The sequence below is a fragment of the Benincasa hispida genome, chromosome 10 (assembly GCF_027475165.1).
Source record: "Benincasa hispida cultivar pf3 chromosome 10, pf3_genome.v1.1, whole genome shotgun sequence".
NCBI classification, from domain to species: Eukaryota; Viridiplantae; Streptophyta; class Magnoliopsida; order Cucurbitales; family Cucurbitaceae; genus Benincasa; species Benincasa hispida.
In genome coordinates this window covers 37,800,042-37,812,616 of record NC_143487.1, presented here as the reverse complement: position 1 = coordinate 37,812,616, position 12,575 = coordinate 37,800,042, and the positions used below count along the sequence as shown (strand labels likewise).

General features: G+C 32.3%; 1 protein-coding gene across 1 annotated transcript; it reads right to left on the bottom strand.

Moving 5' to 3' along the window:
* Nucleotides 1-2,928: 2,928 nt before the first annotated feature.
* Nucleotides 2,929-4,656, bottom strand: LOC120087980 (benzyl alcohol O-benzoyltransferase-like). The gene is made up of 2 exons (XM_039045004.2): nt 4,134-4,656; nt 2,929-3,956 (listed from the first exon to the last, which is right to left on the bottom strand). Exons 1-2 carry the CDS (start codon nt 4,584-4,586, stop codon nt 3,078-3,080), a joined length of 1,332 nt encoding a protein of 443 aa, XP_038900932.1. The 5' UTR covers nt 4,587-4,656; the 3' UTR covers nt 2,929-3,077.
* Nucleotides 4,657-12,575: the final 7,919 nt, after the last annotated feature.

The following is a 12,575-nucleotide window of genomic DNA, read 5'->3' as shown; positions in this document are numbered from 1 at the left end:
ATTATTGCAATTGTCGACCATGCACAAGTTAATAAAGAAATGTCAAACGAAAAGTTAGTTCATAGAAATAATTAGGAATGTTTTGGTTTTTAGATATTTTATTCGTCTCTCAAAATTTTGTATCACAATTTGGAGGAGCCATCTAATAGATGATTTCGATCTCAATATAGTGGTGTTTGTAGGAGCCATCTAGTCAGTTTTGTCTTCAAAAAGCTCTGTTTCTTTATCTGACGACAAGTTGAAGAAACCAAGGTTGAATATGATGGGTACTTTTAAAGCTTCACCACATGAACTAATTTTCCAAATAAAATTTAATGTTTTTTTAGTTAATTGCTTTTGGGTTTCCTTTTATATTAATTTTCAAGAAGTGCATGACCCTAAAAATTCATAACCTAAAATCTTACAAACACCACATTGAATCAAAATCTATCATATTTTCAACCTTTTAGATGTTCTAATCCTTTGGTTAGAAAAGATGAGGCTCACAATGGTAGTTGTTTAGGAGTTTGATAATTTATCCCTTCATATTATTGTTGTGTTGACTTGAAGAACCTGTTTCTATTATGTTTCTCATATGCATCAAGACTTTTGTATTAAATGGTTGTTGAGTTTACACTACAGTTTGGGTAGGAGGATCAATGATATAATTAAGTTCCTTTTGTATGGTTTAAAATAAAAAATGTATGAATTGGTTTTGAGTTTGTAACATTTCTATTTTTGTTGTTTTTTAGTTAATGACGACAATCACTTCATTATTGTTTTGAGTATTGTTGCCGACTTTAAACCATATATTTGCTTCTGATTACGTTTTTATTTTTGTTGTTATATACAATCATTTTAGAGTGAATGGATATAAGTATCTGTATATTGTTTGTTATTTTTATCCCTTAATGCTTGAATGTGCCTTGCAGTGTCTTATTTATGATATATTTATTATTTCATAAGTTTGTTTTGTATATAGTTTTACTCTTTACTTCAAGTTTTGAACTTCAATAGAGATGATCATTCTAGATCTTAAGAAATCTTGAATAATGAATAAATGTATTCGATTTATTTATATTTCAACTCTGTTTTCTAGGTTTCATATTTATTTTTTTAGGGTATGTTTGGATTGACTTTCTAAGTATTTAGAAGAGAAAAAAGAAAGTGTCTATAAGTACTTAGAAAGTCAATCCAAACGGGCTCTTAGTTTGCTTGACTATCACAGAATGAAAAGTAAAATCTAACTTTGTGACTCTTTTTTTTTATCTTTTGGGGTCTTTATTATTTAGGTCTTTATTTTATTAGTCCATAAACATAACTAAATTGGAGTTAATTAGATTTTTGCATATCAACATTTTGTAATTTATAAAGTTTACGTTTTGTTCATCTCCAAATGTATGATACTCATTAATATATCTCTTTTTTTTTACCATATGAATCTGGTAGATATTCACATTTTTATTACATGGAATATAAATAATTTTTTATTTTACTTTCAATAAGTAGCAAGGTATAAAATACAATAATAGCAACATGATCATAATTGAAAAGCTTTAAAAGATGCAATAATAGCATTTATTAAAGCTATAAAAAGTTCTTCCAACTTTACATACTTAATTAGTGTCCTTTTTTTAGTAAAATCTCTCTAATATTTTCAACACCTAAAAGTTTATTTTTAAATCTTTAAAATGTACTCATTTTGTGTTTTGTATTTTTTCTTTAAAAAAAAATGTTTCATCTTTCTTTCTTAAAAATTTGTTTTCCAAGGATGTATTCTTTAAAAATTTCTATGATAAAATATAGAAATATTTAGTTATTTGATTTTTATATTCTTGAGGTGAGGATTCATCATCTTTGGAAGTCCAAGATTTGAACCCAATATAAAATGAATAATTGAAATAATTTTTTTAAAAAAATATTTTATTAAAAGACTATCTTATGATGTGAGAAATTTGTAATATTTTTCTCACATTCTTGTGGTCTTAAATTCTTATAGGAGATAATTGATAGAACTTTATTCCACTTATTTTATGGGATATTGACTCCAAATATTTAAGAAATAGGGGATAAAATAAGACCTTGTTTAAAATATATTTATAAAGAATATTTTCAAAGATTTAAAAGTTGACCACCATTTTTTAAATAGGTATTGTGGGATGCTAACACCTTTCCTATACATAAATACCTTCCGAATTCAGCTCTAGTTTTCACAGACGATTTTTATTATTTTTTGATGCTCAATCACATCGTAAAAAGGATTAATGGAGACTCTTTTTTCTTTTCTTTTAAATTTAATATTATTTTTTAGGAAGTCGTCTTGGACACATGGCAACAAAGATAAAAACATGATAAAGTGAATTATCGTTGATCACAATCCTAACTTGTTTGGGATTATGAAAAACTCATATCTTAATTCTAAGAAGATGAAGATAGACCCTAGATCAAATTTATCATTGTTGTCATATGAAGATCAGGTGCGTTTCGGTATCCAAAGTTTGGCATCAACAAAATCTATTGTGGACATGCAACGTCTTAGGTTGAGAAGGCTAATTCTAGAACAGGGTGTGCCAATATGGGCAACAATTACACTGGCAAGCTGATCTAGTTAAGTAATTTCTGGGCGCATAGGTGGGTATGTATTCCTTAGCATTGAAACATAACTGGATCCCCTTCTCTCAATGGTTTCACAATTCGAATTTTTGTTTCACGTCTTCAAAACCCCCCAACAAAGGATGCAAGATTGGAGGAGTTTTGAGATTCGATACTTAAAGAGTATTCTCTCCATTTTATTAACTTGATAGACAATGTGACACTTTCCATAGGGTTCGAAGATTATTTATTTATAAACAAAACTATAAAGCTTAAAGGTATAAATTTGAATCTATAATAGAAATTGATAGAAGGAACATAATCGAAAGTTGATACAATATATATCACAACATCTTATTTATAATTTATTTCAGATATTATTATTTAAATTTCAAACATAAACTTTTTATAAACTAAGACTTGTTTGTAAAATATTGAATACAAAATATACTCATCTTTTGTTCTATTACAGCGCAGATTTGATATTTGTAATTAGTTCATGATTTTCAACTCCGATTGGCATCAAGTTCAATCACAAATCTTTTCATGGCTAGAGAAGGCAAGCAAATAGGCACCAATATTCCTTTCTCTCCTTCTCTATTATTGAATGGTATAAAGAAGTTTACGAAATCAGGGACCATTCCAACTCCTCCAATTGCAGGTCCACCATAAATGGCCTTTCCCCATCCAAAGTCCACCTCTCCCAACCCAATTTTTCTCAAATCTGACACAAGAAACGACCCAATTGCAGTGCAATGAGGTCGTCCTTTGATCACCATAAGATCTGCCACAGATTTAATGTATTCCTCTGTCATTTCTGACTTGGCTTTCTTAACCAATTCTATAGCATAAGCTAGGGGATTTTGGCAAAGTTTTCCAGCTGTGGTAAGTGCGGCAGGAAACGCAAATGCATTGCCATAGTATCCAGATGGCAAAGAGTTTAACTTGAAGCGTAGATTCACGAGACAAAGAAAACGCACTTCCTCATTTGGGCTAAGTTGAAGAGATATGGTACGGAGGCGCCAAATGTAGGCAGAGAGGAGCTCAAAGGAGGAGCAATGGCGAAGGTGAATAGGTAAGGTTTTGCGAATGGTGGATATTTCAATTGAGCCAAAGAAGAAGGAGCGATAAGTAATGTCGTTGAGGGAAATTTTGGTGGCGTTGGTGTCTCCAACTTGATCATATTCATGGTGTAGGTAAGTGATTAATGGAGGATCCCTCGAATTTAAGAGAGCCCTTTCCCATACTGGAAGAATAGATGGAGCGTGAGCCCCATAAGCCATTTCGACTATGGCTGTCATGAATTGGGCAATACCATAGGCATCACACATTGTATGATTAAAACGCATCGCAAAGATAAAACCATCGCATTTGAGTCGGGTCACCTACACATTCCATAACTATTGAAATCAATCATAATTTAGTTAATTTAACCACGACCATTTAGTACTAGTTCAACAGTAATTGACATATACTACTTCATTTAGGTCAGAGCATGAATCCCTCTATACCCCATTTATTTTAGTAAAATAATTATATGGAATAAAGGGAATGAAGCATACCTGGATGAGCAATAAAGGGGAATCAAGAATCCCATCAGAATTTGGAACATGATAAAGAAGTTGATCCATGCATGGAAATGGAGGTTGAAGAGAAGAAGAATCTTGAAACTGGTGTAGACTTACATCTGCGTTTGCCTCAATGAACAAGATTCCTTCACCTGTGCACTCTACAAACAGCTTCTTACCAAACCCTTCTCTAAGTCTGCCAGCAAAAGGATAGTAAAAAACCAATGTCTTTGAAACTGCCTCTTTTATCACCTTCACTGGGTCTCTCCCCTCCATGCTTGGATCATATTCATAGAATTGTATTAACGGTTGTTGAAATCTTAAACTTTCTTGGTCATCAATATCAGAAAGTTGTTTATACTCATGGGGTGTTTGTTTCGCCGGAACAACGAATTCTGGTTCACATCTTTCAACTTTGAATACGAGACTTGTACTGCTTGACCACATTTCTCTGTTTCACAAAATTTTGGTTCTTAAATGTATAGATATTCAAAGGAAAAGTGTGTTATTTTATAGAAGGATGGAAATTTTCCTTCCACATGATATCTCTTCGCATTTCTCCTTTTTCTTTCTTTCTTTTTTATTATTATTATTATTATTATTTATCTTTTTTACAACGAGTGAGTTGGGAGAATCAAATCTTTTGACTACATGGTCAATAATACATGATTTCTTTAGGAAGGAAACGAACTCTTCATCCCACATAGAACTGTCTAATTTATTATTCAATAATTATTTAATTTAGTTATTGACTAAAAAGGAAATTTACTTCTTGAACTATCTTCATTTTTTTTTTTCCAAATCCAGATTTTGATATGTTTATACGTTTCCGAAAGGAGTGAACCAACCTTTCTATTAATTATATCATTAAGAAAATAATAATGGTATTAAGAAAATGTCACTATTATGGATATAATGTGAATAAAATCATTTTAATTTTTGTACGAAATAATAAACAAATTAATTTTGTTTTTTATAATTTTTTCCATAAATATCAATCGGTATAGACATTTTATTGATATTTACATTTGATAATTTTGCAAAATTGATTTCTCGAGTCAAGCGGTAATTCAAAATTTTTAATTTGCAATAAAGGACAGTTGCAAATATAGACATTAGACTCAAAGTATTAACAGATATAACATAATATTAAAAAAAATTACAAATATGATAAAATTTAAATATCAGTGATAGATCATATTATTGGTAAGAATCTATCAATAATAGATCATATCAATAATAAGAGTCTATCAACGATAGACAACGATATACTTATCTATATTTATAATTTTTTTAAATGATATTATACACTTAGTTATTATCCCTAAAAATACTACTAATTATAATTACCCCGGCAATAAAACCTCCATAACTATGTAATTATAAAAGTCGGCCCGTTCCTTTAAATCTTTTATTACTGAAAAATTAATAGGATTTATTTTTTTATCCATTAACATTTTTGGCATTCAATTATACCGTTTCCATTAATTAACCCAATTAACAACCAAAGACCAGAAGCTTATGAGTTTTACATATCTAGACCCACATATATGTATAATCTATGAGGGTTAAAATACTATTTTTGTTCCTTTGGAGTCTTTTAATTTTAGTCTATGTATTTTTTTTATTTTTAAAGTTTAGTCCCTATACTATTAATAAATTTTAAATTTAGTCCCACAAAGTTAATTTCTATAGAACCTGTTAAATATAACAATAATTTTCATGCAAGAAAATATAATATGTGAATATTTTTTAAGATATATAGTAAATATGCAAATTCTTGTGAATGAAATTTGTCTTGACAAAATAAAATAAAAAATAAAGATAAGATCTGATCTAATTTGTTTGGGATTAGAAGAAATTTATATCCTAATCATAATAGGGTTAAGTAAACCATAGATCAAATTCTCAATAAATACACCATTATGACTCAATATGACGAAATTTAAAAAAAAAATTATTTCTTCTTTATTATTTAGTTCTCTTATTGACTTTGGCATCGGAGCCATTTTTCTTCATTGTGCAGGTCTTCTCTTCACCAAATTACAAATTTATAGTGAGTGTATGTGAAGGTCAGATGAGTCTTCTTGTCTAGATTTTACCATCAATAGTTGGTGTCGTCTGTGAGGATGAGAATTTACAACCTTCGCAAATTTCAAAGTTGCATCGGGGTCTTAAGACAAGATGGATAGACGCGATGATTACAATGTTGATCAATAGCAAATTCCACGAGAATAAAGAAACATTCAATGGATAATCCTCCTACCCTAAGCCCATCTCGGCCTCGGCCTTATATGGAAGAGGCAGAGGAGAGGTTTAAAGCTTTAAAGAAAAAAGTGGAGACCTTGTGTAACACCCCGACTTCATAAGGGGCACATGAATGAATTGATATCACATCCGAATGAGAAGGATGGCCTCTTGGAAATTTTAACAATTGTATAGGCTATTGCACAACTATAATATATGTCATAAATTAAAGAATTCTTATAAGTCAACTTCATATTTTGTAAAAGGTGTCGTAAAAAAGCACAATACTCAACATTTAGAAAAACATTCATAACACCATTTGGAATGTTAAAATGTCGATCAGAAATAATAACTAATCCTTCTCGTTCCCCAAAACTTTTCTTTAGATTCTAAAAAAATCATCTCCAGGATGCATCATTTTCAGAGTCAATAATACTAAAAGTAAGAGGAAAAATCTGATTGTTACCGTCAATTGTTGAAGACGTCAAAAGAGTCCTAACATATTTACATGTCAAGAACGTCCCATCAACCAATATATTAGGCCTACAATGCTTCCAACCCTCAATTGATGCTCCAATAGCCATATAACAATATTTAAAATTGTCATTTATGTCAGCTTCAAAGGCAATGAATGTACCTAAAATAATAAAATAAACAACTAAGCCAGATTACAAGAGAAACATAATTGATTGATGTCTATCAATGATAGCTTCTATCAATAGTTGGAGTCTATCACCAATAGCTTCCATTATTTTCATGTTATCAGGGATAGAAGTTATCATTGATAGGTCATATAATAAGTCGGAAAAAAGATAATAAACCTGGATTCTTTTCTTCTAACTTCATTAAAAATCTTTGATATCAGGATAAGCATTCTAATTCCACAATTTGACATCAAAATAAACCAAAATTAACTCGAATTTAATGCTTAAATGATGCTCTGATACCAATTTTTGAAATACAGAAACATGCAGCAGAAGAAAACAGGATCATTAAGCATTCTAATTCCTCAATTTTGACATCAAAATAAGCATGTTCATGGGTATCAAGAGGGTTTCATTACATACCTTTGAAGATCCTGTTCAAACTCAAAATTCAGCTGCATTCTTCTCCAATTCTTACTATGGACCACCACTGGAGCTTCCTTACTATTCTCTAAGAGCCTTAGATTGAGTTGTGAGACTCAAAAGAAGCTTGAACTTAGAGAATTGGAGGAGAGGTTTTCTAGTTTTTCAACTTGTTGAAGAACAACTTCTTCAACCTTCAAACACTCAGCAATTCAGCAATTGCTTGTTCTTTTCCACTCAATGAAGAATATTTTTATTACATGACTCTCATGCAAAACTGATCAATTCAAGCGATTCTAACTCCTTGAATTTGGTGGTGGAATTATGTGTAAGAAGGTGACTAACCTTCTTGCTTAAAAGTGGGAAAATCCCACATTTGGATTTTCCTATTTTCAATTTCCCTTTTTTTATTTTGAAATTGATTTTCAAAATCAAAACTTTTTCCAATTTTAATTCTTTAATTAAAATTGAAATTTTAGTAATTTTACAAAAATTAATTCAATAATCAAATTTTTAATAAAACTAATAATTAATAATTAATTAAAAATTTTAATTAATTCTATTAATTTAATATCAAATATGAAATTAATTTATTACTAATTCAATTATCATGAATCCCTATTCACGAAATTAATATTTAAATCATATTTATATATTAACTGATTCTCCATTTACGTTTAATCCAAAATTAAACGTGTAATTATATCACATATAATTACTAATTTCCTTAATTCAAATTTGAACGTTTCGAATCAACTTATCATGCTATTCTAAGGCTGATCCGTTTGTGAGCTAGTATGGGGACCTAATGGACCTACAGATCATGAGCTCCAACAATCCGAAATTAATTGACTAAACTCTTTACACTGAATTAACTCCCCATTCGTTAACTACCGGGTCATTCCACTAAAGCCCAATATGTAGTTGCATTTCCCGCACTGTAGATATATTGTGTCCACTCGATATAACCATAATTCGTAAGTTAACCCTTCACAAGTTGTCCGTGATAACGGTTGGGTCAAAAGGCTATTTAGCCCCTGAGATTACCCCTTGTTCCTTAAGTCTCGCTGATCTTCTAATGAACAATTGGTTTGTGATCCGATCATCAAACCGAGTCCCTCTCGGGCAAATGAGATTTTAAGACCCATTGTTGAAGACCCAAAGTCAGCACTTAAAGGAACAACCTCTCTATTATCTATGAAAGCGGGTAAGAGTGAATTTCATCTTGCACCCTATGTCCCCAACTATCTACCTGGTCTTACCTCTGAAATGGGAGGATTATTGAGCCAGCACTGTTGACCAACCCTTACCTATGCAAATTTAGGGATATATCCCGAATAAACAAGAGTTTATAGTTTGTTCAGGATTAAGGTTAAGTTACCTAGATCATTGTTATAAAATAGTCAGTCTTAAACAGTAAACAACTTTATAAAGTAAGAGTGATTTATTTCTTAGTCTAATCTTATACAAATTCATTACATAGGATGCCCCCACTCCTCGTGTCACCACATAAATGAATTAGGATTACTTCGTTTGTAGCATTTTACAACTCCTTGTAACAACTACAAAGTGGGCCCCATCCGATAGTGTTACCTGAATAGGGCACCCAACCTTATTTGTATAATATAGATCATTTTGACTATTTACTCGAACCTGATCCACTCTTATATCTCCACATAAAGTTCAAGTACTCATGTAATAGTCATGGATCTTTTGAGTTTATTGGATTTATTTCTAAAACAAAATAAGTAATTCATATATTCAATAACAACTTTATCGATTAACATAATGAGTTTATTGTTTACAAACCATGAGTTTTAGGACATAAAACTCAATAGTTTCCACTGCAACCAGGAAAGACACTGGAAACAAAACTGTCCCACGTGAAGGATCTCTTGTGAGGAGAACCTTGAGCGGAAGCGGATCAACCAAATTCCATTAATTATCGAATACTATGTTTACAATAAACATACAATAGATGTGCATTTAAAATAAATTATAGCATACTATTACAAGAAAATAGTTCAAGAAATATCACCTTTGTAGAACTCTTTTCTTCACGAATCCCTCGAACAGTCACGAACCTCTTGAAGACCTTCTTTAACGAAACCTCGAATAAAAACCCAAACACAATTACAATGGAGTCCTCAATATTCTCAAGGTGAGAACCTGGGAGTGGTGGGCTCTAACTATTTTGGTTTGGAGGGAACAGTCTTAAGGTGGAGGAAGAAGATTGAAAGCTTATCACACAAGAACTCATAGAACTATTTTGTAATAACACTCTCAAACATTCAACCAAGTTCAACGTAGAAGAAGAAAAAAAAAATTTTTTTATTCTCATCTTAAAATGAATAACCACCCCACAAAAGTGGGTGGGGAGAAAAAATGGGGAAGGGAGTTGTAACTTCTTTCCTTATTATTCTTGTAATAATAATAAATAATATAAATGAATATGATAACTAACTTATCATATTATATTTATATTAAATTATATGTTATATCAAATATAACATATAACCTATAGTTTTAATATTGTATCACATACAATATAAACTATAGTTTCTTTTCTCTTTTAATGGCATTTAATATAAATCTCATTTATATTAAATTTAACAACTATGAATCACATTCATAGAAAATATATTTGAATCTCATTCAAATATTTATTCCCTCTCATTAAACTATAATGTATCAAATACATTATGACAATTATATCATATATAATTGAAACAATTTAATTATATCATATATAATTAAATTCCCCTATTAATTTGAACAATTCAAATTAATCCAAAAACTGATTCTCAACTAAATTCTTTTCAGCTACCAAGGAGACCTCATGAACCTGTAGCTTGACGCTTTAAAGATACATGAATAATTAATTAAAATCTTTAATTACATTATTCACCATCCATTAACTGGCAAGTGCTTCACAAAAGACCGACAGCTGCACTCTTCGCACTACATATATATTTCTATGTCCATTGGATATAACCAATCAATAGTAAGATGACCCTTCACAAATTGCTCGTAAGTACAGCTAGGCCAAATTACCGTTTTTCCCCTGTAGTTACATCTAACTCCTTAAGTACCACTGATCCCTCTAATAAACATAGATCATAGTCCTACTATGACTAAACCCCTCTCGGCTCATGAGAGGATATGACGCCACATTGTTCAAGACCCGGAATCAGCTTTTAAGGGAGCAATTTATCTACTTACCCCTACTTCGGGGAATGAGTGAATTTCATCCTGTGTAACTGTATTCCCAACTTCCCAATCAGACAAATCCCTAAAATGGCAGGTTTGTTGAGTTGGCGATCTGGCCACTCTCACCCATACAAATTAAAGGGTCATCTTCATAAGCAGGAGTTCATAACTCACTCAGCATTCAGGTCATGTTACCTATGGTCATACTGGTTAAATATAAGTCTTTATTATGAATGGTGTTATATAATAAGACTAAACATTTCATAGTCCGGTCTTATACAAACTTCTGTGTATAGAATATCCTCGCTTGTATATCTAATACATGAATGATCAAGATCAGATCATTTATAGCACTTTACAACAATTGTAACACCTACAAAGCGGGTCATGCTCGTAGTGTCACCAGGATAAGGTACCCAAACTTATGCATATACTACAAACCATTTAGGTTATCACTTAAACATGATCCACCTGTATGTCTCCACATACATGTTTATGTTACAATGATAACCTTGGATGTTAGTTTATTGGTTTGTGTGAAATCCGGATCTCAATTTTCCTACTTAAGCAGGTAATTAAGGAAATTAACTAAGTATAAGTTAAATCTTATATTGAACAGAAGGAAATTTCTAAGTGTTGAAGAAATTTTCCTTCAGTAGCTTTGAGTTAAGCCTTAATTAGTGAAATTTGGCTATGTGTAAAGTCAAAAAGAAACCATGCGTTTGGCGTTAAGGAAGCATTAATAGCTATGTGTAAAGTCTAATGAGGCTAAGTGTAGCACGAAGCCGAAGGCAACCATGGGTTTGTGAGGGTGGACGCATGTTGGCCGTAGCATTGGCAAGGGGCGTGGCCAAGAGTTGCTCATGCATTGAGGCTGCGTGAGCGAAAGCAAAGAGAGCGAGATATTGAGCATAAAGCGTTGGGCAGATGATTATATAGCTGTGTGCGGGCGCTGAGTGATGCGCTAGACGATCATGTAGCTATAGGCGGTGCTAAGCGATGTGAAATGATGTGCTAGACAATAGAGCTGCACGATAGGCATTAAGCACTATACGATCAGTGTAAGCGCTAGAGGATAAGTGTGGAAACTAAACGATGGTGCTAGACGATAGCACTATACGATAGCACTAAGCGATAAGTGGGCACTAGATGATAAGCTGAGCGCTAGACGATGCGCGGGCGCTGAGCGATAGCATTACACGATGACGCTATACGATGAGCGCAAGCATTACACGATAAGCAGACGCGTTACACGATAAAACGCCAGCACTACATGATGGAGCTAAATGATAGGCACGGTAGCTATGCAATAACCTATGCGTGAGATCGTTTAGAGCGAGATCATTTAGAGGAGATCGTTCAGAATGAAATCGCTAAAAGCAAGTTCGTTGAGAGCAAGAGTTTTACTAAACGATTAAGCTACACGATCGGGCGTTAGTGTTATGCGATGGACACAAGCACTAGACAATTACAGCAAGAGACAGTGAGAGGACTAAATGTTAAGCAACAGCGAGGGATTCATTAGACGATGGAGTTGTGCGATGAAGTGCAAAAGTTGCATGATGGACTAAACGATGGGGCGGTGTTGAGGCTTGCATTATGTAAAGGTGATGAGGTCACCCAGACAAATGACTGTACTGAGAGAAGATTGAAACTTGAGTTAGTAGAAGCTAGACGAATAAAGATTCATGCAAAGAGAGTTTTATGCATGAGGAAGACAACTTAAGTAAGTGAGTGGCATGAGACTAGGTGAATGTCAAGGGAGTAGGTGATGGAAAAACATGGTGCAAACACTCCAAAGTAGAAAGTGTCATGCATTGGAGGCCTTAAGAGATGAGAACGATTGGTTCCTTTGGCCTATAAATACCACCACAAGATGCCTCTTTTTAAAGAACATAAGAAAAAGTATTGA